Genomic DNA, 27,121 nt, shown 5'->3' on the forward strand with positions numbered 1-27,121 from the left:
GCCAGAGTAACTATTTTCTATCCGCAAACCCAGCTGTTCACGGATTTCTACCACACGACGTACTTTTTCTCCTAAAAAAAGTAAAAGCAAACAGCCATGTCTACGAGCTATAAAGTAGCTGTCAACTCGCTACAGCTAGCTGGTTAGCCGGGGGGCTATTAACGATGAGCTGAAATCTGTTGTCGGATGGTCAGCTACTCGGGCTAACGCTTGTGTAGCCAACTTGCTGTCACTGGCATCGCTCCGTGCACTTGTTAGGTGGGGATGACCGTGTGGGGGGGTTTTTACGTCAAATACCCAAGTATCACAATTTCAGCAATGCATAACCGACGCCGCTTCGGAGGCCTCACACTGGAGACAATAACCGGCCGAACCTCCCTAGCGAACTGCCGCGGTTGCTAAGCTTGCTAAAGTAGCGTGGAGCCGCGCTGAAAACGACCGAGGTTTGTTGATAAAATAATCCTACCTCTCTGCCCGGCCAGCTTGTCACGGCCTCGTTTTAACACGTGATCAGACGCGGAGACGCAGTGGGCGATTTTCAGTAGATGCCGAAACAGGCGACAGATTTTCCAACTTTCTGCTGTCAGTTTGTTGTGTTTGTTCGTTGCCGTTAGCTGGCTTGCTAACCTCTCGCTAATTTAAAGCTAGGCATCCGATTGTTGCGCTGAAAGAAGCATTGGTTGAGATTGGACGGGGAAAGTTGATTTGCTGTTAAATTGAACACAGCTTGGAACGTGACATTTTTAGAGATGGTATGACAAATTTTGAGTAATATTGGTAGCTGATTTGATTTTCAGAATTATGCTCGCAATTAACTCTGGTAATTACTTTACTAGGGAGGTAAAGCTACTAGGTCTACGATCACACCAGATCGGAAAAGTTCCGGTGAATGTCAGCTCCTTACAATAGAATAACACAGAATAGAACAAGCGATGCTCAGTGGTCTAGGCTTTCCAACCTTCATAGTAGATTTTCTGATACCATATACTAGCACCCCCCCCTCCTTAAATTGTCTGCATGTTAACTAAAAGTTAACACTGTGAAACACTCTAACGACCATTGTAACAACTGTTATTCACATCAGGTGCCTGCACCTGACTTGCATCTCCGCTGGCCACGAGAATATGACAGATGAAGCCGTCTCAACATGTAATCAACAGCTGTTTTCCAGCCAGGACTTGACTGTGGCTGATTCAAGCTCAAGGTCCCAGCAGTCCAATGTCCTCATTATGTCCTCTTCTGAACCAGTACACAATAACATCAGCACTGAATGCACAGACTTGGTCACAGCTGTAGCAAAATTCAGTAATGGCAACTGTGAGATTGAAACTGAGGTGGAGTCTCACTGCGATAGGAGCGGCAGAGATGTTGCCAACATTAGTCATCATATTGCACTTAACAACGAAGGAGTGTCAGAGATATCTACCAGTGACCTGTCATTGCCTGAGGTCTGTATCTCTACCAACAGCACCAGCTTTGAAGAGGATATGAACTATGAGGTCCAGCAAGCTTACAGGATATTTACTGGTTTTCTGCTGGAGAAACACAAAGGAATCACCAGCCCATTCCTCCATCCTATTGGTTACCTGGAGGCCCAGCATGGCATTGAAGGAGTTCGGGGGCGGGGCCAGGCTCAGCTCAGACAGTCCATGTGCCTGCGCAGGATGGAGGAGAAGTTTGTCAGCCAGGAATATGAGACCATCACACAATTTGTTGCAGATTTCAGGCTAATGTTGGAGAATTGCTACCGCTACCACGGAGTGGACCACTGGGTCTCCAAACAGGCCCAGAAGTTGGAAATTATGTTGGAGCAGAAACTTACATTATTGTCCAGGTAAACAAAACAAAATATAATAGCTATGCCACTAAATCACTGAGCAAGTTGCTTCATATGTTCAACACCTCATAAGTTAATTTTGCTTGACAGCAAAAGTATTCCCAGCCTATAGCTTTAAATCCATTTATATAAACCACTAATAAAGCCAAGGCATGAAATAATTTTAAGAATGCAGACCAGGTCATTGGCAAATATTATTTAAACAGTTGCCACTTTTCAACACTTAAGCTCGCATTAATTAGTAAACAACATCAAAAATTTAGTACAGGTGGTTTATATTTAGCTATTAGATGAGAGATATTTAAGTTTAGGTTTGGGTTTGGAGTATTTAAGGTCAGGGTAAGGATCTGGCAGAACCAATTATTAATCATAATCATCTGTGTACGTTAGAGTGAGGGTTGTTTTTTCAGGAGCGTTTTTCCATTTCCTACAGTGTATTTACATTCCCTCCAATGTATCCTCCCCTGCAGTGAAAGTCATTTATTGAAACTAAGTTGTTAAAAGTTCAAATAATTACATTCATAGATAACATCACATCACATGTTGATGTTATCTATGAAACACTGAAGGTTGAATAGCTGTTAAGTAAATGTGATGGCCGAGCCATTGATATGCACACATTCATTTTGTCACTGTGACAGCCATATTGAAACTAAGTTGTTAAAAGTTCAAATAATCTCATAGATAACATCACATCACATGTTGATGTTATCTATGAGACACTGAAGGTTGAATAGCTGTTAAGTAAATATGATGGTGGAGCCATTGATATGCATATATTCATTTTGTCACCCTGGCAGCCGCTGTGAATCAGTGGGACCCATTTGAGATCTTTCCTCATAGTAACAATTCTCTCTTCTCCATTTGTCAAACTAGGGTCTTGCGAGAAAAGACAACATTGGCAGTGACCTCAAAGGGTCGTTTTGGTGTAGAAGAGGAGCGGAGTTCTGGGGGCACTTCCACCAGGAGGAGGTCAGCACCTCGTAGCCTGTCTACAATTACTGTTGGTGGGCACGAATCCATAATGGTCCAAACCCTTCGACTGGAGGAACAACAAAGAGCCAAGGAGGAGAGGAGGTGAGTGAGTATGTAACAGAAAGGAATGATAAATTCTGCTATAGTATGCTAAGGTATTAATGGAAATGTAGTCACTGCAATAAAATTGAATAAGTTCACCATTAATGTCTATTCCCTGGCTTCGTAGACAGCGAGAGCTGGAGAAGAAAGAGGCTGAAGAAATGTCAGCAAAAGAGGTGGAAGAATGGGAGCAGAATTTGTTGTCACTGGCCTCCCCTCACCATGTAGACACCCTATGGGAACTTCCTGCCATTGGACACTTCCTATGCCTGGCCCAGACTGCCCTTAACCTCCCTGAGATCATCTTCTTTGAGCTTGAACGTTGTCTGTTGATGCCCCGTTGCAGCCCCTTTCTTTCCAAGATCATGACCTCTTTGCTGTGCCCACCTCAGAGGAGGGCTACTCTGCACCGCAGACCAGCCTTGCCCTACCGCCGCTGGGAGTCAGAGCTCAGGCAGCGGGTCCTAGGCTGGTATCGTGCTATTGGGGTCTCGCATGATCAGCCAACCCGAGCTGAACAACTAGGGCTATGCCATCAGTTCTTCAGCGTGGTGGGGGAGGAGAGTCCCTTGGAGGAGACACCTTTCCACCTGCTTCCCTTTTACCAGCGAGTATGGCTTCTGAAGGGCTTGTGTGACAATGTGTATGAGACACAAAAGGACGTGCAGGATGCTGTGCTGGCTCAGCCCATCCATGAGTGTAGGGAATCTATTTTGGGCTATGACAGCATGGAGAATGCCTTCATACACTTCCCACATTTCTGTGGGGCAGACTTGAGAATCTACTGCCAGAGTCCCAGCACACTCCCTCCTTTCCCTTTCCCGTCTGTGTGGGTGAGGAGGATTGAAATTGAGCCAAGGGCAGAGGCTGAAGAGTCAGATGGATTGAAGGATGGGGTAAAACAAAATGATGGGGCTTCCTATGTGGCATCCATGGAAACCAGGGAATCTGAAGACTCTGGGCAGGAGAGGGCAAAGAAACCCAGAGTTTTCGAAAGGGAAAACGGGGATAGGGAGAAGGCTGAGAATTTCATTTCATGGTCACCGAAGGAGGAGGATGAGTCCGATTCAGGATCCTCTAATGAGGATGACTCAAATGAAGACTCTAAATCCAACTTGATAGTAAACGCTATCTCCATCTCTTCCTCACACTCTGAAAACTCTCTCAGAGGAAGTGGAAGGAGCACAGATTTGAAGGAAGAGCCATCAGAGTTTGAGTGTCATCCTAATAAACTCACGATAAAGCAGGAGCTGGGCTGCTCAATAGACTCAGGGCGCACTATTACAGCAGAGACACGGGAGCCCTGCTTGAGTGTAGGAGAGCATAGCTATACAGGCAAGTCCCCTGCCCGCTTGAAGAACCTGGCCTCACCAGCCAGAGCAACAAACATTAAAGTGGAGGGAGAAGGACCCAACCTGGGACACCGGATGTGCTCTTGTTTAGAATTTCTTAGGAGCAACACTGTTAACTTTGAGTCTGAGGAGCACAACTGTTGCTGTGGTACCTCAGAGCATGCAGCACGGTTGTCATCTGAGAGCACTCAAAACTCTAGTGAAGAGAGGGTGAGTGACAAGATCAAGACTAAAAAAAAAAGGCGGAAGAAAAAGCGAGAGAGAGAGCAGCTGCTGACAGTGAGGGGTGAGCACAAGCAGCTGTGGAGTCTGGACAGGACAAGGCCCTGCCAGACTCAGGCTGTCAAGACCACCATTCAGAGAGCTGTCACAGCAATCAAGAGAAAAGACAAGAGGAAAAGACAAAAACATGGTGAGAAAAAAAAAAGTTCTGTTCGTTCCACTACAAATAAATTGGCTCCGTGAAGATATAATTATATGCTAATTCACTAGCGTGTAAATTGTATGGTTCACTATATATTTTCCTAGAACCCTCAGAGTCTTTTACGATATTGAAATTATTTTTTTGGGTTGAATATGGTGTCTCCTTGATGAACATGTGAACGTTATTATTCAAATAAGATTAAGACTGTTGTTGTATTTCTGACAGGAAAAAAACTTGACTTGTCAAAGAAAATAAAAGATGAACCCCCAACTGAGCCATCATTTAAGGTAGTCATACTTTTAATGCAATACAATTTGTTTTTCTTCAGCAGCATCTCTATTTGTTTCTACTGTTTCCCATGCTCTTGTATTTCTAACGTGCGTGTGTATCTTGTAATATGTTCTATCCTCTGTTCTTCTTCTTGCTGTCCTTTTGGCTTTCTGTATTTGTGTGTCTTCCTCTTGGTCTGAGTAGTTGGTGTGCACAAGTCTTGAAGAGTTGCGAGATCTGATCAGCAAGACAGAGGATGAGCTTGACGAATTGGAGAGCACCAAAAAGAGATCGGTCAGCATTTCTCAGAGTTCTGTGGATTGTTGTAGTCATTATTTTTTACCTTTACTCTATATAGAGCAACTTAAGGGGAAAATTTGCTGATTGTCAATCTTATCTCTGTCTATCGGCAACAGGGGTAGCACATGAAAAACACATGCAGTTGTTCCAAATCGTTTCTGCGTCACTGAGGTGACAGTGGAAGATTTTTTCTGTCCACCAAGTGACATTGTGGCATCAGTTGGCAGATGAAAAAATTCCAGTGTAGCAGGGTTTCGAATACTCTAATCTACTCCTCTCAGCTATGCTACGCTTCCAATGGTGGAAATGACATCCCACAACACTAGCACAGAGAATGTTATGGACAAGGATAGAGAAGCTTATGCACAATGCATTCTGGTACATGCATGCACTTTGGGGAAGACTTTGTGACCAGGGGAACACTGATTTCTCTGTCAATATACATAATATTGACTACATTACTCATCAGTACTGATTACACATGCGCAAAACCATCAGTGAAATTTTCCTGTAAGGAATAATTATTTTTTTTCTCTTTTTTCATGTCAGTGACATGACTGAACAGCTGTCTGTGTGTTGTTGTTTGTTTGGTTTGGGTTTGTTTTTTTTTTATTGGTAGGGCCGGTGGTATTTCAAGAGAGAAGCAGTTAAGGATCTCCACATCACTCTCATTAGACTACTGAATGAACTTTCACCATGGGAGCCCAAACTGGCCAAGGCCTACCAAAGGAACAGGTAAATTCACTTATATGTAGAGCTGCATTTTCCAGATGGTAGCATTATTCTGTACCAAAATCTGTAGTATTATCCTGATATTACTTAACAATTTTAAATTTGATAGTAAGAAAGAGGAAAATATTTTTTTCTGGCTGTGTTCTTGTGCTGTACACATCAGATTACGCTTGAAGAAGGAATATGATGACTTCAAGAAGCATCCAGACTACAACAACTTTGTGCGTGAAGAGTGTCTGTCATCGTCATCAGATGATGAAGAGAGGGGCATAGGGAGGGAGGTGTGCTCCCTCCCAGAGCAATATAGAGAGGTTGATGAGGAAGAACTAGAGCATGCAGTTCCCAGAAGCCTTTGGACTGGAGGTAATAGTAACAACTTGAATGTGTTATTTTCTTACAAGCATTCACAAGGTTCATTCAAATATTTAAAAGTTCTTATCAAAAAAGAGTTATTTTTATTCACAAAACAAGTGTTTAAACATTGATGATTATTTTTACAGCAGGTTCCAGACAATTTAGGCCTGAGTCCATAGGAGGGAGCATTGCGACCCAGGTTACCACAAACCGCCAACATAAACACCTTCCATACAGTACAGAAGATATAAACCTGCTTCAGAGAGGTCAGACAGGAAATGACAAGCCGACTTCTACTCCTGAGTCTGAATTGGGGCCCAGAGGTGAACTAGATATAAATGACCAATGTAAGGACTCAAACAGAGCATGGGCAACAGCGGCTCCATCTAAGGTTTCACTGGCACTCAGGCCCACTATCTTGCACACTACCATTGGACTACCTAAGGGCTATACGCCCATCCCCACCCTGCTGGCCAAGAGTGTGGGAAACAAAGTGACCTTGATGAAACGGCCTGCTGACTACCTGAAGGATAGTAGTAATGCTGGGCAGAGCACCTTTCTGCCTTCTTCTTTAGTGGTTCCCACAAAATCCTTACAAGCACAAACGTGTCCATCTCAGCCACAGCAGAACTCCCAAAAGATGGACACACAAGGACCACAGCAGATACAAGCAGATGAACTACCAGTTAAAGCTACTTCAACAACAGCTCTTCCAAAAGCTTTGCAGGCCAAACCAACCCAGATGGCTGTTCCAAAGAGTCCTGTCCAAGTGGTTTATAAAGTATCTGAGGGGCTGGGCCACCTTCTAAGCAAAGACAACAGCAACCAAGTCAAGATCTCTGTTCAACCCATCGTTGATCAGAACACTGGGGAGAAAATCATGCAGCAAGTGGTTATTCTTCCCTCAAACCTTCTCATTCAGAAAACAGAGGGAAGGAGATCCCAACCTCAAGAACAGTCTAATAACACCCAGGCCCATGTTCCCAGAGTGACCAGCCCTTTATGTATGTCCACCAGTGTGCCTGGTTTCACCATTCCAGATAGCAGAATCCCTATTCAGGAGGTAGCTCCTCTAACAGATAACAGGATGATGAGGACCCCATCTCCTTCTGTTTCTTGTCAGCAGAACTCGCTAAACACAGCAGGCCTCATGGTGGCAGAGACCTGTCGGCCCCAAGGCAGCACACCACAAAGGGTCATGTCACCCAGCACTACCACCAAAGCAGTTTCTATAGATGCTGTTAAACCCACAGACCCTAAACAGGAGTTAAAGACGGTGTGTATTCGTGATTCACAGTCTATTCTCGTTACCACCAGAGGCGGCAACACAGGCATTGTGAAAGTCCAAACCTCCTCAGACCAAAATGCACCTGGGACATTGCCCAACAGTCCTATCATCACTATATCACCTCAGTTCAAAGCCTTCTTAGTGTCCAAAACATCCCCTCCCCTTTCTCCGTCTGCTCCCTCTAACACTTCATCTTGCGCAATCCCAGCAACGACAAACATCTCAGAAGCCCAGTCTCAGAAGCAAATCCCTTCAGTATTAAAATCTCTCTCAACTGTTGCAACTCCACTGCTCACTGCAGTCACTGGTAACATTCCCCTTCCAGGCCCAAGGAACCAGATCACAGGCACCACTGTTACCTTGAACAAAGGACAACATCAAGGACAAAACATCTCACAGGTATCTCTAGCAAGATCAAAGAGTGGACAAACAGCACAAACATCAGCTGCCAGTTCCCATCTGCAGGCTTCACTAGTAAAAAGCCCTGTGATTGTGCCATCACTTAGCAGCTCCAGTACTCCCATTGTTTCCACACAGACACAGTTAATCAACAAACCTGGTACGAAACGGGCTGGTACAGATGAGCTGTCACAATTTAGCAAATTTATATTGGTTACTCCCTCTTCTTCCTCCTCAAATGTAGCTGTAGCAAAGGTCACTTCCTCTTCCACAACCCCACTTCCAAGTTCAAGAGTCATGCTCATCAGCCAGACCTCAGCAGCATCATCCACCACTACCTCCATGGAAAGCAGAATTCCAAATCAGACACACACGACAGGGGCAACTGCACAACCACTGGCCACATCCTTGTCAAGTGAAGCATTGAAAATAGGCTTGAGCCTTGGCCCACCTGCTTGCAATATCAGCTCATTGTCCAAGATCAAGAATATAACCATGCCTTCAGGTGAGCCAGTTTATTGAATAATCATAATAATAATTGCATCATGTTTTAGAATTCTGAATTTGATTTAGGAAACCAATTTTTTTTTCTGTGATATTACTTATTAATGCCTACTTTTGTTGAATGATCAAATCTGCAGGTGTTCAGATCTGCCTGCCAGGCAGAACAAGCATCGGACCGACCATCAGTGACCTTCCACAGTCTAACTCTAAGAGGACATCAATATCAGTGTCTAAGACGGGGCCTCTGACAGCCACAACCACTGGACTGGTCTTGGTCAAGAGTTCCAATATGACCACCAGCAGTCCTGCCCAAACTTCCTCTCCCTCTGCCTTGATCACCAGCCCTCAACTCCAGGGTATCTCTTCCCCTACCCTGATCCCACAGTCTGACTCGTCCAAGTCTGTGTCATCTGTTGTCACTCCAGCTCCAGGATGCATCATTAAGAAAGACCTTGGTGTGACCAAAGGCCTCCTATCTAACAACACAATTGCTCAAATCACTACCACAGCTCAGCATAGCCAATCCAAGACAACACCAACCACCCTGCTTCACCAGTCTTTAGGTGGGATTGGCAGGGCTTCTCTACCAGTCATACCTGCCCCTCAAACTGCTTCGATTGTCACCCATAAATCTGCTTCCTTAGTAAAGCCTGCCACTACTTCTGGTAACACCAACCTTTTCTCAGCTGCCACCACCACATGTGTTTCTGCCACAACTGCAACTAGCACAATCCAACAGAGGATAGTCATTAACACCACTACAGCCCTTGCTGCTGGCACACAGATCATCCTCAACAACACACGATTTGTGGTTCCTGCCCAAGGGTTGGGACCAGGCAGCCATGTCCTAATAATTTCTAGCCCTGCACCACAAGTGCCTAATGCAAGTACCCCTACCACTACGACAGTATCTCCACTCCAAGTTGCCAGCCCAGTCACTGCTGCCCTGCAAGAACCAGCATTACCTGGACCATCCTTAGCCAGGTTGCCTGGTGGGCCAACCCTAAGCTCACCTGTTGTAGCATGCATACCTACTATTGGATCACCCGTGCTAGCAGCTACTCCCAACATAACACCAGTTAGACTATCTTCCCAAGACCCAGCATCACCTATTGTAGGTGCACCTACCTTGGTCTCAGCCCTAACAAGGCTAAATAGATCACCAGCCCTAGTCACACCAGTGATTACCAGTACACCAGCTTTAGGCCCAGCACTGCCTACAGTCAAGTTACCTGCTGGCACGCCTACACTAGCTCACTGCTCACCTGTTACATCCACCCTCTCACCAACCAGGAGGTTCCCAACATCTCCTTTATCCTCACATGTCTTACCCAGTACACCTGCCATTACTCTGCCCAGTCCAGTTCTGCCGGCTCAAGCCTCAATCCTCCCTACCATAGTTCCGCCTTCAGAAACATCAGGCTCACAAGGTCTAGCTTCTGCTACCCCTGCCCTAACCAGTACGTCAGTAGCTACCCTGAGCCCAGGCATACAACCCCAGCAGAAAGTGCATAGAATTCCAGAATCTTCCACTGCTACCCCGATACAACAGGCATCATTGTACACAGGAATTAACAACACATTAACAGCAACAGTTGTGCAGCCAACACTAGAAGGCACCTGGACACAAGAACTGCCAACAGTGGCTGTCCCACCTGTAGTGAGCACAGTGCCCAGGATGCAGTCACTGCCTGTAGCTACAGTTTTACCAATCGGAAGTGTCTCCAATAATTTTCAAAAATTTCCTGTGGCGAACATGTCTTCATCCAGTGACACTGTACTAATGACTCTGGGTCAACCAGTAAGATCAATAAAAACAAACATCCACCCATCAATCATTCTGGCCAGTCAAGAACTCGGAAAGCCCTCTCTTGAGGCTTCTGCCCCAGCTCAGCCTACCAATGTAGTATCCAAGCTACTCATCAGTCCAGATGGTGCAGTTTTGAACACAGTACAAGGCCCACTCTGTCCTGCTGACCTGGCAGCTTGCCCCAAACCACTGGCTAAATTGGTGGTCTCCACTAGTAGTTCAACTGGTGGAGTACTGTCTAACCCTCTCACAAATAATTCCTCTCTACAGCCTACACAAGCAGGCACAAGTAGCACAGTGAGCTAAGACTTTGAGCCAGCTAAAATGTGACAGAAGAATCTGACACAATTGATTTCCCATCTGCTTAGTATTATGAGGGCTTGTAACCATTATTTCCAGAGGTCCTTGGGTTAGTCAGTAAACTACTTTTCCACTGTAGTTGGACTCAACACTGAAAAATGTATAAGATATGGTTGGAAGGTTAAACCTTGTGGCTGGATGATGCTGTCCATTCGTTAATTTCAAGACAGTGGGCAGGAAAGTTATACTGTGATGGTTGTCCAGTTTCCTATGTAAAAGTAATGGGGGTTTCCCACAGATGAATGTTTGCTGACTTTTTTTTCTCTAATTCATGGCCAGTAATAATAAAAGTTGTAACAAATCAATATATTGGCAAAGAAAAGGAAATGGCTTTCAACTGAAAGTATTTGTAATACATTTCATTTACGTTTTAAACAGGTTCAGCAGGTGATTTATTAGAATTAAACTGGCACAACTTGCTTTATCTTATGTCATTTGCAACAACACAGTACAGCATTTGTGTGTCAGTAACCAAATTCTGTAACATTTTCATTTTTTTCAACCAGTAACTGAACAATAAAACATATTTTAGAATTATAAGTAAACTGATAGTTGAATTTGTAATACATGTTTGAGCCCATATAAATCTTTTGAAGTTACATTTATTTATTTTTACCATAAAAAATTTTCAAAAATATTTAGGGAATACATTTTCATTGAATAAATGTGGACATTTCTGCATGAGAATAAACAATGCAACTGTCCCCTACGAGTGTGTGTCAGGAGCTTCAGTCTAGCCTGGTTCTTTGAGAATACTATTGAAACAACCTAGAGTATACATTGTATGCATGAACTGGATACACTTGATAGTTTTTGTTTTTTTGTTTTCAAATGAATACTGACATTTTACATAATAAAATATTGAATGCATATTTTAAAGATTTAATTTTAATATTTATGCATTAGATGGGATATTGATGGGATGCATTAGATGGGATACATGATTTTTTTTTATGATCAGTGATGTTCAAAGTAGTCATCAGTCAAGCAGGTTGCAGATATTATAAAATGAAGGAGAGGAAAGCCACTTTATTTTGTCATTTTAGGTTACAATGAATGTGTTCTCTGCATTTAAGCCATCCTATTGTACAGGAGCAGTGGGCAGCTGGAGCACCCAGGGACCAACTCCAGTTCTTCTTTCAATTGCCTTGCTCAGGGGCACAGGAAGGAGTATCAACCCTAACATGCATGTCTTTTTGATGGAGGGGGGAAAAAAGAAGGTTTTTAATGACACTGAATAAATGACAGTATATAAAGTTCAGAAATTGGAAGACAGTATTTGCTTGTTTTCATGAAAAGCCAGAGGACTTCAGGGGGAATATGGAGGTGGTAGTGGCCCAGATGATATCTTCTCATAGGCAGGAGGAGCATTAGGAATCTGCAAATAATAGAGGAAGATACTGTTAAATACTCAAAAGATGGACTCTTCTTGAAACTATTGCAAGAGATGTTGATGTGAAGTTTCATTTGATATTTTTTCTTTTCCATTTTTTTCTGTTAATAACCTACTCAAAGTGAAAAACCTTGCCCCCCTTCCTCCCACGCACGCACGCACACACGTGCAAATACACACAATTCCCTTGAGAATGAGAAATTCTAATCCTCTAGTCTGATGACATAATAATCTCTCGCACAAATCCATTGTATCAGCCTCACGTGCTCCATACTGTGCTCACTGCCTTTAAGCTTTGTGGTGAACAGCTACTCTGTGTAATTGGTTTTTAGTTAAAGTGAGTATACATTTTATACCTCCTAATATATGATCACTGGTGAAGAATTAGGTTAAGACGAAAAAATTTGATTCAGGGAAAAGATGCCCCAATGTGTTGGATTTACCATTTCGACGTGCTGTTGCGTTCCCAAGGTCCAACAATCCTGATCATCAGCTCTTACCTGACTCTCTGAATATGCTGAGTTAGAAAAGGTGGAGATTGTGTAAGGGGAAAGTGAAGGTTTGTTTAGTTTCCTGTCTCTTACCACAGATCGGAGGTTGCCAAAGTCACTAAGAGCCATCTTGTTATCTGCTGAGGGTCCTGCCTCACTGTACTGACCACGTGTGTAGCCTGGTGACCCTGTCCTGGGACTCTGCAGACAGATCAAGAGAGGGAGATAAAGAGGTGGATAAAAAAAAAGGAAAATAATGATTGGGGAGAACTAAAAGATAAGATGAAAAGGGGGCACTATTGTAAAAAAAAAGGAGGTGATAAAATTTAAAAACATTTCTAAAATGTGTTGCTCTTGGCTCGATATCAACACAGCATTTAATATTCAGGCTATAATCTGTCAGGTGATGTGACTCAACCAGTGTGGAGATCTCTTAACAGCATGCATGAAATATGCAAAGATTCGGTGAGATTTTTCATGTTGTTCGCATAAACATTTTGAACTAGTGTCAAACCTGGTTCTGCTATAAGGGTATGTGTATAGGAAACGCTGATCAAGAGATTCAAAGAAGGTTGAATCAGTTCATCTGGACACAATGTGTATTGACAGATACGTGTCATCTTTGATTTTCTTACCTGGATTACTGAGCATGCATCAAGACATCTGAGCAAGAGACATTTTGTAGAATACTGTATAAACCAGCCATTGTAAAAAAAACAAAAAAAACGTAGAATTTGAACATTTTAATTGTTAGTCCACTTTTCTTTCATATGCACCTTTGTCATTTCAGGAATAACCGTTGCCACAAAATTACACTGGATGCCATTTTGGCTTTGCTCAGTTTTATTTTTTATTTTTTATAATATTATTATATATAATTTATATATAATCCAGTGAGTCAAGTGTCAAGTAAATTCCTTAATAGACAGTACAAGCCTGTTTCATGCCAGCTGACGATTGCTTAAGGCATGAAACAGAATTTACAGAATTTACTTGACTCACTGGGTTATTTTGCTCCTTATTTGTTGAGCACTTTCCCTACCGTTGAGTGTTTCTTTTAACAAAGTTTATATATATATATAATTTATTTATTTATTTATTTTTATTATTCTATTTTGTTATTTATTTTAGTTTAATTGCGCCATTTAAGCAGTTGATTCAACCGGTACATTGAAACTATACATGGGAACTGTCTCTGTTGCAAACCAAGTTGCCAGGGGAAAATTGACAAATGTCTGGTGACGGAATGAACGTGGAGGAAAAAGCCTCTTACTCTAATCATTTTGTAGCCGCTCCTTCGCCGGAAGTACCAGCAGCCCAGGATGAGGACAGCTGCCAAAATGACCACCAGCAAAGCTACTCCCACTGCCCTGCGGTTTGCCACAACATAGAGCAAGCCAGATACCAAGCACAGAAACCACACCGTCAACTAACATTCGTTAACGAAAACATCAAAAATATGCATATTCTCATTACCGTATAGCGCTATCAGAGACTTCACGTTAATGCGTATATCATGAAAAAAAGAAGAATAAAGAAAAGCCACTGACTCCTCAGCTCTGACATATCCGCCGCGCTTGCCGGCAAAATAAATGCTGAAGTCCCCGCGAGGCATCCCTTCAGTGCGATTGCACGGCATCCACCTAAAATTCAAATTAATATCTAGTAGTTTAAACAGGATATATTAGGAGAACGCACCAAACACGACAGAGACTCGGTCTGAATTATCATCGTCCCACAATCTCCCCAAAATAACGCAGATTTGAAGTGAAATGCAGACTATAGACTAGAGAAACTAAAATTCAAAAACAAATCAAGTGCTTTCATTAGACCAAATTAGTTCTTTACAGATTGCCAAACGACCGCCCTCCCGATATGAAATGTTCATGAAGATTTTGGCGATAATCTACTGAACTAAAAAAAGAAAAGAAAAAAAGCCTAACAAATAGGAAAAGCATCTAATTAGTTTACATATAAATCATCCAATGAGGTGTCAGCGGTATTGCATTACCAGAAAGCTACTTACCCAGATTAGATAATTCAATTGCGGAGGAGAAAAGTTCTTCTCACTTGGTTTGCTTGGGAGTATTAGTTCTCTAAACTCACTCTTTCCTCTGCTGAAATACCCTCACCTCCCAAAACAGAGGAGAGAAGTGAAGGGTCAGGGTTCCCATGATCGTCACGCGCATTCCAGGCTGATGGTTAAGTCCATTGAAGCAGAGTAATTGGCGTGAAACCCTGCGGCCTTCACCAAAGAAAAAAACCTCTAAAAGACTTGTGAAATATAAAGTCTGCTGACTTTCGGATGAAGAAGTGGAGAACACAATTTAATATGCTCTAATCCGCGCGGCTGCAAACAAGTTTTCATTTCGGTCATTTTAGATGATTAGATAAGGATGTGTAAAGGTCGGTGTAAATGGATTAGATGAACTGGTTTAAGTTTAAATATAGTCGCTTTGCATTGTGAGAGGTTGCTCAGCCAACAGTTTCCTTAAGATTAAAAGATGGGTTAACTTGCATTGTTACTTGCACTCTATGTGAGCGCCTGTTGTCCTCTTACCATGTATCCCCCTCCCCTTTTCTCCCCACTTGGCCAACTACCCCACTCTTCCGAGCCGTTCCAGTCGCTGCTCCACCCTCTGCTGATCCGGGGGGGGGGGGGCTGCAGACTACCACATGTCTCCCCCAATATGTGGAGTCACCAGCCGCTTCTGTTCAACCTGATAGTGAGGAGTTTCGCCAGGGGGACGTATAGCGCGTGGGAGGATCACGCTTTCCCCCCCAGTCACCCCCCCAACCAGAGGAGGCGCTATAGTGCAACGACCAGTATAAATACCCACATACAGCTTCCCACCCGCAGAAACGACCAATTGTGTCTGTAGGGACGCCTGACCAAACCGGATCCCCGTGTTGGTAGGCAACGGAATAGACCGCCACGCCACCCGGACGCCCTTACCATGTCATTTTTTTTACAGGACTTCTGTGAAATCTGCTGCGTTCCTAACAGATCCCCACTGCTGTCATCAAAAGAAAGTTCTACACTTTTACTGCGCAACCAAAGTGGTTTTTGGCCTGCTCCTACAAACGCGAATGTCCCTGACTAACTGACTGAGCGACCACCGTTAGCATAACTAAGTGATCATGGTTAGACCACTGATCTACAAAAAAAAAAAGACTGGATCGCGCAACCCATAATTCCGTGCCACCAATTTATGAGGGCCAGTTGAACTTGATCGGCGCCATCTTAGGTAGAGCAAAAACGATCAAATTGCATTGCAATTGCCAGCTAAAATGCCGACTTGCGGAGCATACAAGTGCTATAACCGCAAAGGGTCGAAAAAAGTGACAATTCAAGTAATATAAAATTTCACAAGTTAGTACCCTTTTTTATTTGACTCTTGCATTCAAGATGCCATACATAGCAACTGCTGATTTAAGATGCCTTGATTTGTAAAAAAAAATTCCCGAGCTGGCTCCTCACATGTTCGACACTGCTGTCACGGATAATCATGTTTTTAATCTTATAAAAGTAATCTTGTAATTATTGCAAGATACGACTGCATCGTCTTGGCAAAGAAAGCACTGCAAAGCTAGCTGGCAAGAAGCTGCGAAACAACAGACTCACTGGAAAGTTTAATAGTCTTGCTTGCACATATAGGTGATCGTAAAGTAGCCTAGTATACTGTCATTTTCTTAGGTAGCGAGCTAGCGTGTTGCAGCGATGGCGAGCAACGGCCTGATGAAGCCAGGACGCACCGCTCTCTCCCTCGCGGGCGGACCGCTCTGTTGTCATTCTTTCACGCACTCGTCTGAGGAGCCAGCTCGGGGAAAACATTTTGACAAATCAAGGCATCTTAAAACAGCAGTTGCTATGACATCTTAAATGCAAGAGTCAAATAAAAAAGGGTACTTACTTGTGAAATGTTATATTATCTGAATTGCCACTTTTTTTCGACCCTGTGCAGTTGGAGCACTAGTATGCGCCGCAACTCAACATTTTAGCTGGCAATTCTAACGCAATTGGATCGCTTCTTGGTCTACCTAAGATGGCCGCCAAGTCGCCCATGCCGGCTTCACTTCATATCGCGAGTTGCTCGTTCCAAGTCTTTTTTTTTTTTTAGATCAGAGGTTTAGACCGACCCCAGTGATCATGTCTGACACGATTGGGCCGCTGGATCAGGTGACCAGTAACGTCACTGAAGTTACGCGATTGGTCGGCCGAGCGCCGAGAAGCGTGAGAGAGAGTTCAAAGTTACAGCACCCCAAATAAAAACCACTCAAACAAAACAAGTCACTGGCAAGTTCACAAAAAGGATTGTGCGGCTTTTACGGCTGCACAAACCTGCACAAATAAGACAAAAAGACACCTGCAATTCTCAAAGCACTCGCAAAGGGTGAAATGCGCCCATAACTGCGCTGCCAAGCAAGGTGCTCCGGTGCTATTTGCACTTATTTAAACTGGGAAATATGAATAGGTACATTTGGTGCCAAATTGGCCCCTTTCTATGCAAATGAGCCTCGTTGAGAAAAAAAAGAAAAAAGTCCAATTCAAAAACACCAGCGCAAATAGCCACAAGCAGTTGGAGTGAAAATTAGCGTGTTCAGAGAGTTGGCGGTAATTGACGTCCAGACTTTCCAGAGGCCATGGCAGCAGTGATGGCAGCCAGGCTAAGGCATCGTCATGCCCGTGAGCGGATATTTCGCAGGAGAATATTGCTTTTTGATTTAACGGAGACCGAAATCATTGGCGGATACAGGTTGCCAGGTCTAACAACTCTTGCTGATATCAAGGAAGACATTGAACCAGCTTACTGTGTTCTTGGCGCAAAGCCACCTTTTATACTTTGCCACATGGATGATTGCAATCAGATGCAAAACAAGGGCTGCTAAAACTTTACGGGCGTGTTTGCACGGTAGTATGATTAGCGCCATATCTTTTGTGAATCTTGAGACGGGGCAGATAGCGGTTGCAAGTGATGCACAATGCATGGCGCTATCAGCGGCCGCAAGCCATTCGCCTGTCAACGCAGAGTGAGTCTTAGAAAAACGAGAGACATCTGCAGATAGAAACAGATGAAAGAGGAGGGGGAGTTAACAGATCATTAGAATAGTTATAATTACAATGAAATTAAGTTCTCTTTCAAACATCCCAAGATATGCGTGGAAAGTACTGTTCTTATTGTGATCCATATAATTTTGTTATCCTGTTTTTAAATACCCTTCTCTCACTGAGATGTGTGACTAACTTTTGTCTTTTCTTTTTTTTTTGTCTTTTTTTTTACATGGCGATGCTGGTCGCGTGGCTCAGGTCCTGGACTGTTCCGGTGGCGCCTGGACACTGCTTGGTATCGGCATCCTCCTCGTCATATTCTTCATATGTTTTATAATTCCATTATAATTCTGTTATCCACTTTCAGTGTTGTATTCTGTAAATTGTGCAAACTTAACATCCATTGCACGTCATCCGTTCTGGGAGAGAGATCCTTCCTCTGTTGCTCTCCCTGAGGTTTCTTCCTATTTTTTTCTCCCTGTTAAAGGTTTTTTTCTTTTTCTTTTTCTTTTTTCTTTCTTTTTTGTTTTAATGAGTTGTTCCTTATCCGATGCGAGGGTCTAAGGACAGGATGTTGTGTCGCTATAAAGCCCCTTGAGGCAAATTTGTAATTTGTGATATTGAGCTATACAAATAAAACTGCAACAGCACACTCGTGAGGCCTTACCGTGAGGGTTAATGGTAAGGCCAGCCGCTCTGATTCGCTGTAGAACCGGTTGCAGGTGGAACTTGTGCTCCTCCCAGGATTGGCTGAAAACAACCATCAAAATATACAGCACAGAGGTCAGAAACATCCATCAGTCTGCAACTGCATTGATAACTTTTTTTTAATGGAACGTAGCTTAACTATATCGTGATATGCTACTTCAGTACACTTAAACAACAAATATTAATTGAAGATGAACATTTGATATCCAGGAATTCACATTATAGACACTACCACTGACTATCCCTGTAACAAACTGGCCACAATTTTGAACATTGACCATACACGGTCCAGCCATATACTAGGTTTTGACCTAGTTTTGTTTATACTTTATCACTAAAGACCTGTCTCACTCTGAAAGCATTGGTTTACCCCCACTACACAGCTACGATGCCTTATAGAGTTAAACCATAATTGTATTAACAAAAACCAGGTACGTGAGCTGTAACAGCTATTGCAGCGCAACCGTCCGCTGTAGTTTTTTAAGAACCTATGGTTTCAGTATTGAGGTGTGATTATGAACATTACATTACATTGGTAACTTTTTCCCACACTTAAAATATAGACCCACCTTAAATCAATTGTCTGCTAAGTCACTCCCCAGTTCATTGTTAGGGAAATACCTCTTGGTCTTGTTTTAAGGTAACGGTGGCAAAATAAGAGGGGAGATGGCTGGCGAAGGCAGGCAGGCAGATAAGCATGTGGGAGATGATGCTGACCACACGAGAGGAGACAGCGATTAGCACAGGATAACACGAGAAATACAGGTAAACAAAGCACGAGGAATAACCTCAAAATAATTAGAGAGGCCTGAAACGTTTCATTACCAACTGTAGCTGGGGCGATGAGTGGGTGAAGCGCTGGGGTAGATATAGTGCAGGGGCTGAAGAACTTGATGGAAGACAGATGTGGATGAGTGTGTGTGTTGGAGGGAGGGGGGGACAGGGAAAGGATGCGGCTGATCCCTGTGTAACCGACGAGCCGAGAGGTGTGCATCCACTGGAGGACCTGGGGCCGGACCAACTTGAGTACAAAGAGACAATGAGGAGGGCCAGTTCCTGGGTCTAGTTGGGTTTGCTGAGCCTGTTTTACAAGGGACTATATCTCCCAAGTAACCATGGCTACCACACATGATGAGGGAAGGATGGTGTCTGGGTTGGTAGGACCCTCATCGGGGATATGTTGTCGGGAGAGGGCATCTGCCTTGTTGATGCTTCTTTGATGAATCAGGGGTCATTTGTGCCAGCCAAGCTTTGAAAGCGCTCCTTTAATTACAAAACTTTCCCAAACAGTGTCCTTGGATTTGCCACACTGATGAGGAACAACCACATTTTGACTGACCACGGTGCACCACCGTGTGCTATGACCATTCTTTGATAGGCACGTAAGACGAATAGCAATATATTACTCAGGTTCCCAACCACGCTCTTCATGTGTCCCTATTCTTTAATAAAATTGAAATCTCACAGTAATTAATACAAGGCGGCCCATTTTCATGCTGCTCAACCTTATTTTGGCATCCTGATCAGAGGTTTATTGCTGAGGGTAGACAGGTGTTGTTCCCTATTCAGGCAGTTGTCCACCTTTTCCGGAGACTCTGGTCAAGAACTCTTCTGCAGCATCCATAAATATCAACTTCAACTAACCGAAGAGCCCCTGTCAGTCTTGAAAAAGGCCTTTGACATCGGAACTGTACATGCTTCTCCCCCATGGCTACGCTTTGCTCCACAAGAGGGAGACCAAGGGCTATTTCCTAAATGTTGTCCGTGCTCCATGGCTCTTTTTCATACTGCTGAGAAGTGAGTTATCACAGTAGATATTTATTTCCAGCAGGTCCTATGTAACTTCATGTTATAATAACTTCGTATCCACATAGTTGTCATACCAAAAGGTTTCCTCTTACTATTTCCTACTGTATGTAAGTGAAGATGCACGAGAGTAGGCATACACAGAGGCGAGAAAGCCAACGTGACAGATGCTGAGCTGAGTGCTGAGTGTGTCTGAGAAAAGTTTGGCTCAGTTGTCTGAGATTAATAAATTGGCTGGTGTACAATTACCTCGTACAAAAACCACCGGTCGTATCAGGGTCACGCCACCAGGGGCTGTGGCCCCCAAACTGGGAGAGTGGCTCCAACAGATTCCAGGAACAACATCTGAGGTCTTTGGCCAGAAGAGGAACAGCTAAGATACTGCACAGAACCCTCAAACTCCAAAGCTTCTGGTAGAGGACCCAGGCTTGAGTAAAACACACAGCACCCGAAAAAGGGTGAGAGGCATCCAGGTAGCGTAGCCGGTCTCCAACACGGAGACTGGCGGCTTGAATCCCAGTGTTACCTCTGGCTTGGTCGGGCGTCCCTACAGACACAATTGACTGTGTCTGCAGGTGGGAAGCCAGATGTGGGTATGTGTCCTGGTATGTGTCCTGTTTGGGGGTTTAACTCGGACTGGGTAGAGGACTGTTTACTGACAGACTGACTGACCTTAGGACCGTGACTTAGACTGACGTCACCAGTTGTGGCCTGGGGGGGGGGGGGGAGGGGGGATCACTGCGATGTTATTCTGTTAAATGTTAAGAGGTGTATCAAAATAAAACGCAATCTTATTGGTTATGCGATATATGGGACACAGGTTTGGCATGAAAAAGATATCTCTGCTTCTTGACTCCTTTTTCCACATCAGCTCACCACATCCACCTGGCTCTGCTGTTGGAGGGAAAGGCTTCAATGATGTACCAGTGGAGCAGAGGGCCCTCCAGGCCCTGACCATGACAAGAAGCTAAATTCCATGCCAACTTAATGTTTATGAAAGAAAAAAACCCCCTGCAATACAGGGAAAGGATGGACATTTACCAAACCAAGATTTTTGTATGGAAGCAGGAATCCATGTTAGCCCTAATTAGATACAAACAGAAGCTGCTGAGTAACTCTACGACTTGTGAAGAGCCGAACCACACAAGTACAGCTGAAAAAGATGAAAGCCCTAAGTAATATTTTTGACAAAAAGTGTGTGGGCCCTGTGATGGCCTGGCAGCCTGTCCATGGTGTCTCCCCGCCTGCCGCCCAATGACTGCTGGGATAGGCTCCAGCATCCTGTGACCCTGACAACAAGATAATTGGTTTGGATAATGGATGGATGGATGTTAAAATAACAAAATAAGATATATTGGCAGGAATCCAAAAAAAATGGAAATAGCAGTGAACATATTTTGCAAACTCTCTGTAACAACACAAGTAATAACTAGTCTATGTCCAAAAAGGGCGTAGGATGACGATAAGGACCTTTCTGGTCCTACCCCTTTTTAAAAAAAATACATTATCAATCAAATCAAGCCAAAACAAAACTTTCAAAATAAAACAAGAGTGTGGAAAAAGGAAAAAATAAGACCAATGCATAGAAACCAAAATAAACCAAAATAAACAACAAAATAACCAAAAAATAATCAAAACAGCTTAAGTCAAACAAGGCACCTTACACATCCTGCATGATGGTATGTTATTCCAGTCCACCTCTTTGTTCATCCATCCTATATCTGTTCAATATGTTGCTTTTAAAGAGTTGTTTAAACTTACTTAATATGCTGAATATGGAGCTGCCAGGGAAGAGGGAAAGAGGAAGGCCAAAGAGGAGGTTTATGGATGTGGTGAGAGAGGACATGCAGGTGGTTGGTGTGACAGAGGAAGATGCAGAAGACAGGAAGAGATGGAAACGGACGATCCGCTTTGGCGACCCCTAAAGGGAGCAGCCGGAAGTAGTAGTAGTTTAAATTTACTAATTGACTTACACGCTCTTGTCTACAGTTGTTCCATAGATTAAGTCCTTTGATGGTTATACTATGAAGTTTTGCATTTGTCCTCACTAATTGTTTTTTGGCTGTACATATTCCTCTGAGATCCTGTTTACGTTCCCTCATTTGGAACAACTTTTGAACACCGTTGCTTTTTTACTCTGTACATGAGTTGAATTGTTTTGAAGTCAACCAAATGCTTAAATTTTAGTGCTTTCAGTTTGGTAAGGAGTGGGTTTGTAGGTTGTTTGTAAGTGGTTTTGTTTACAATTCTTATGACTCTTTTTTGAAGGATGAAGATTGGACCTGTGTTTGTTCTGTGTGTTCCCCAACACTTCCTCACAGTAGCCAATATTCTGAAGTGATCAGCAAATCCACGCATCAAACTCAGCGAACAAATCTCCGTATTCATCAGATAAGCTGTTACTGGAAAATGAGCAGGAGGAAGTATACACTTGTTTTTTTTCCTACCCCTTCTCACATACTCTTAAATTAATTCAGCTACTATGCATTTCAAACTCAGTTCCCACTGTACTGTATAGCTCAAATTCAATGCAAGTTGTGCTGCTGCACAATACAAACGCAACGACTGTGAACAATAAGAGGAAAAAACCCCATCAAAACACGAAAGACAAAAAGAAAAGAAAGAAAAAGAAAAGAAAAGAAAAACACGTGATAATTATGTACCAAGAACAAACAGATCTCAATGCTGCTACGTACTGTAACGTGCATGGATAAGAAGACACGTTGGCCGCTGGCTGGCGGGTCTGACTCTTTAGTCGAGCGGTTAGCGATGTCTCCTGCGGTGCGGGCGATACGGGTTCGCTTCCCGGCCGCGGCAGTTCCTGTGGTTGCGTTGTCACCCGAATTCGCTACATTGGTGTCAGAAGTGGGATGGAGCGACCGTAAGGCCATCTGAAGCGTAGGCGCCCTGAGGCGTGAAGGAGCTGATATGCTTAAGCTTCCCGAAGGAGGGGGGTAGTGTAACGCGCATGGCTAAGAAGACACGCTGGCCGCTGGCTGGCGGGTCTGACCCTTTAGTCGAGCGGTTAGCGATGTCTCCTGCGGTCGCTACAGTACAATCCAAATATCCACTCGGTGTCATAGAAAGGAAAAAAGTAATAACAAACGTTTAGAAATACATAAAATTTAGACAGTTAACACAACTCTTCGTCATCCCTAATTTCCCCCTCAGATTACATTCCCATTAAAATATGAGAATGTTTTTGTATATTACTCGGTGGCAGATTGTTTCTTGCTTTGACCATTATTTGTGCTGTGTTAAATCCTACCAAATCCCCGAACTTCGAGGCGCTTGACTTTAAAACTAGCGTGTTAGTGTGTTCACGGTATCCTGCATCATTAACGACCCTCATGGCTCTTTTTGAAGTATACTGTGGTGAAATCGGGGGACAACCCAACCACAGGAACTGCCGCGGCCGGGAAGCGAATCCGTATCGCCCGCGCCGCAGGAGACATCGCTAACCGCTCGACTAAAGGGTCAGACCCGCCAGCCAGCCAGCGGCCAGCGTGTCCACTTATCCATGTACGTTAAACTATCCCCCTCCTTCGGGAAGCGCTTAAGCATATCAGCTCCTTCACGCCGCATACGCTTCCGATGGCCTTACGGTCGCTCCATCCCACTTCTGACACCAATGTAGCGAATTCGGGGTACAGCGCAACCACAGGAACTGCCGCGGCCGGGAAGCGAACCCGTATCAGCCCGCACCGCAGGCGACATCGCTAACCGCTCGACTAAAGGGTCAGATCCGCCCGCCAGCCAGCGGCCAGCGTGTCCTCTTATCCATGCACGGTACAATACATAACGGTTGCCGGTTGGTTTTGTAGGTAGGTGTTACCCCAGGTGTACGAAAGTTAAATAAAACACCCAAAATGTAATGAAAATTTATTTTGTATGTTCAGATGCCCTGTTTGGACAAAGTGCTAGAATCTTATGACATTCAGAGTAAATGAACTACATTTTTCTGAAAGAAAACTTGTAAAGCGGAGGCGTCAACGTTAGCCGGGTTGGCGCCGCACCAGTGGAGGGAGGTATTCCTGCGGTACTGCTTCCGGTCGGCATTTTGTTCTGCTGGAGAGAGACAGCCCGTGGGTCCCCCATTTTTTTTTAATCAGCGCGTCAGTAGCTTTTCTGATTGTCGTAAGTGGCTGTTTTGGCAAACCCGCCGCGGTTCACGCGCGTAGTCCCCCGTGGTCAGTTGTCATTGTCATTGTTAATCGGTAAATGTGTTTGAACTATAGAAAGAAGAGGGAGCCCGGGACTCTGGTCTAGCCCCCTCAGGACCACTTCTCTATCTCATCTCGTCTCATCCCGAGGTAAATACGTCCACGCAAGCATGACTCAACGCCGTCTTTTGTCATTATTAAATCGCCGAAATGCAAATCTGACGAATTTGTGCCGATTCCTCGGTGGGTCGTTGGGTAACGCTTCAGCTGTGGCATTGTCTCCTTGTGTCGTATTTGCACCCAAGGCGTTAGGGTCGAGGTTACGCTTCTTTAGGCAAATCCGAGGTTCAATTGGCAGGAACACGTCGATTTAAGTAAGGCCAGTGGGATTATAAAAACAGAAATCACGACCTGCAGATCTATGAAACCGTTTGATCTGCGGCCGCGACGACGGAGTTGTGCACCGTGTCGTTCAGCGCAACCTGGATTTCACGGTCCTCCAGGCTAAACAACTTTGGAAGCAGCGTACCTAGTCAGCACAGCGCCGGTCATTGATTGCCCGTTGGGGAACACTTGCTACGTACAGGACAGACGAGGGGTGCACATTTATACTCCGCAACCATCTGCTGACGCTCTCCAGTAAAAGAGGCTTGTGACAAACAGGAACTATATCCACTGCACAGGAAGTGAGAGCTGCTGCAACACTAGTTGATAGGTTACATCTCTCTTTATTAAGCTTCACATATCACCTGGCGCCTCAGGTCGCAAGCTGTGGTAGGTTCAGCTAGGGCCCTGAAGAGATCAGCTTGATCAGCATCATTAAATGTCTACCCCACCACAATCGTAACCATTAAAACTTCACTATAGGCGGTAGTTGTGTCACCAGACACATAGGGCTGTAATACATGACAAAGCGCTCAGTCTGGTGCCTTCTATTTTACATATAGAACAGACAATCCATGGTCTTATGAATTGATTTGCAGGTTAAACACCCCTGCCACTGATGAAAATACTGTTGCTTGTTCATTTAAAGGCACAGGAAAGATATGCCTGGAAATGTTCCCGTAACTAGAGGCAATGTTAATTTCCTAAATCCTACCTCAAGTAGGTACGGAAGCCTGGCTAGTAGGCTAGTGTCATCTGGCTGAATCAAGTGGCATCGTCATACTGTCAAAACAACAGTAATGTTTACTTCATAAAATATTGCTTCATTTGAATGAGCTACCATATAAGTTCAGTGTGTGTATACAACAAATTCATCACTTCTTAGAACGGTTAATGTTCAAACATAGTGGCTTCTTCTCTCCTGTTTGTAATCAACATTTCACTCAACCTTCTCGGGGAATCTGCAGTGATGAATAGCTCTTCTTTGTCTGTTTTTACTTATCTGATAAACTTAATTTTGGCTTTGCAGCATTTTGGAGATGTGAGGAACAGACAGGGAGCAGTGACACTGAGCAACCTGTGCTGACACGACTCCTCATCCCCATCTTCAGCATGAATGGGGATATGCCTCATGTTCCCATTACCACTCTTGCTGGAATTGCTAGCCTTACAGACTGTAAGTAGAGGATGCGCTATTACACACCTTTTACATAACTTCACCAAAAATACAAGATGAAATGCTAGCTAAGTTTGATGCTTATTGTTGGTGATTTAATTGCATAAAAAGACAAGAGCGTTTCTTATGTTTCCAGAAGTAAAAAAAAGTTGAAGACACAAAGATTTGAAGTAAGATAAAAACCTTAAAAGAAATGTCTTGTTAAAGCAACCCAGGTAATAACCTCGTGAGACCAGACCCAGTATTCATGCATTAAAGGAACCGAATACATTGTATGAAAGGATTATTTAGTGCAGGGGTCCCCAACCACCGGGCCACAGACTGGCACCGGGCCGCAAAGCATTGCTACTGGGCCGCCAGCAAACAATATGATATACAATATTCAAATAAAAGCCCTAACGCTAGAGGGCTTTTAATTTGAATAAAAAATGTTGCTTGAGAATTTCTTCGGAAGAGGTAGGGGAGATAAAAGGTGTAATGACGATGTTAACGCAGAGACAGCAAAGGCTGAGACAGCAAAAAAGAAAAAGAAAAAAGAAAGCTTCCTTCAATAGGAAGTACGACGAGTCGTACCTAAAATCCGGCTTTCTTGTGACCAGTGACTCGCGTGCTGCAAGCCCCCTGTGTGTGAAATGTGGAGACAAGCTGTCTAATGAGACAATGAAGCTCCCCAAACCTCTTCGGCACCTTGAGTCCAAGCACCCTGCACTTAAAGACAAACCCGTGGAGTTCTTTGACCGAAAACAATGCGAGCAAGCGGGACAGAAGCGCGTGTTGGGAGCCACCACCTCTACACATGCTGCTGCTCAGAGAGCGTCGTACTTAGTGGCTAGCTAGTTGTATTGCTAAGACTAAGAAGCCTTTCACTATCAGCGAAGAATTGCCTGCTGCCAAGGACACGTGCTGTGCACTGTTGGGGGAAGCTGCAGCTAACAAGGTGGCAAAGGTTCCTCTTTCAGCTACCACAGTTTTAAGGAGAATTGATGAAATTGGTGAGTTGCAATGTTGTTATATATATCTGTTATGATAATGTGAGAAAACTATACTCTGTGTGTTTAATATCCAAACGTTACTTCAAATGTTATGATACTATTGACTTATAAGCCTAACCTAGTATATTCCGGTCATTATTAACCCACCCCGCCCCTCCCCTGGTCCGCCAGAATATTGTCAATATTAAACTGGTTCGCGGTGCAAAAGAGGTTGGGGACCCCTGATTTAGTGCAATGTACCCGATGCAAG

General features: G+C 43.9%; 3 protein-coding genes across 3 annotated transcripts in view; 2 read left to right on the plus strand and 1 right to left on the minus strand.

Annotated features, from left to right (window-relative positions):
- Window positions 1–12: 12 nt before the first annotated feature.
- LOC130121580 (uncharacterized protein KIAA2026) lies at window positions 13–11,544 on the plus strand. The gene is made up of 11 exons (XM_056290426.1): window positions 13–80; window positions 1,085–1,834; window positions 2,714–2,914; window positions 3,042–4,678; window positions 4,916–4,977; window positions 5,165–5,254; window positions 5,880–5,995; window positions 6,156–6,355; window positions 6,493–7,988; window positions 8,100–8,538; window positions 8,675–11,544. Exons 2-11 carry the CDS (start codon window positions 1,125–1,127, stop codon window positions 10,651–10,653), a joined length of 6,930 nt encoding a protein of 2,309 aa, XP_056146401.1. The 5' UTR covers window positions 13–80; window positions 1,085–1,124; the 3' UTR covers window positions 10,654–11,544.
- A 472-nt stretch (window positions 11,545–12,016) lies between these two features.
- On the minus strand, window positions 12,017–14,230 carry mlana (melan-A). Its single transcript, XM_056291228.1, has 4 exons — window positions 14,142–14,230; window positions 13,865–13,961; window positions 12,685–12,792; window positions 12,017–12,085 (listed from the first exon to the last, which is right to left on the minus strand). Exons 1-4 carry the CDS (start codon window positions 14,228–14,230, stop codon window positions 12,017–12,019), a joined length of 363 nt encoding a protein of 120 aa, XP_056147203.1.
- A 10,177-nt stretch (window positions 14,231–24,407) lies between these two features.
- Window positions 24,408–27,121, plus strand: part of LOC130121498 (nipped-B-like protein B) — a 57,121-nt gene continuing 54,407 nt past the window's right edge. Inside the window, exons 1-2 of the mRNA XM_056290316.1 lie at window positions 24,408–24,468; window positions 25,733–25,879. Of these exons, the coding sequence (XP_056146291.1) occupies window positions 25,816–25,879 (64 nt within the window). The 5' untranslated portion in view covers window positions 24,408–24,468; window positions 25,733–25,815. The remainder of the gene's footprint in view (window positions 24,469–25,732; window positions 25,880–27,121) is intronic.

This window comes from Lampris incognitus, chromosome 12 (genome assembly GCF_029633865.1).
Source record: "Lampris incognitus isolate fLamInc1 chromosome 12, fLamInc1.hap2, whole genome shotgun sequence".
Classification (NCBI taxonomy): Eukaryota; Metazoa; Chordata; class Actinopteri; order Lampriformes; family Lampridae; genus Lampris; species Lampris incognitus.

What these genes read in the sequence shown, in the direction of transcription:
- LOC130121580 (XM_056290426.1), top strand. Translation starts at nt 1,125, where the DNA reads ATGACAGATGAAGCCGTCTCAACATGTAATCAACAGCTGTTTTCCAGC. An exon ending in AGAGCACCAAAAAGAGATCG is followed by an intron (nt 5,255 to 5,879) that starts GTCAGCATTTCT and finishes TTTTATTGGTAG; the next exon opens with GGCCGGTGGTATTTCAAGAG. An exon ending in AAGGCCTACCAAAGGAACAG is followed by an intron (nt 5,996 to 6,155) that starts GTAAATTCACTT and finishes TGTACACATCAG; the next exon opens with ATTACGCTTGAAGAAGGAAT.
- mlana (XM_056291228.1), bottom strand. Translation starts at nt 14,230, where the DNA reads ATGCCGTGCAATCGCACTGAAGGGATGCCTCGCGGGGACTTCAGCATT. An exon ending in GCGGCTACAAAATGATTAGA is followed by an intron (nt 12,793 to 13,864) that starts GTAAGAGGCTTT and finishes ATCTGTCTGCAG; the next exon opens with AGTCCCAGGACAGGGTCACC. An exon ending in TTGGCAACCTCCGATCTGTG is followed by an intron (nt 12,086 to 12,684) that starts GTAAGAGACAGG and finishes TATTATTTGCAG; the next exon opens with ATTCCTAATGCTCCTCCTGC.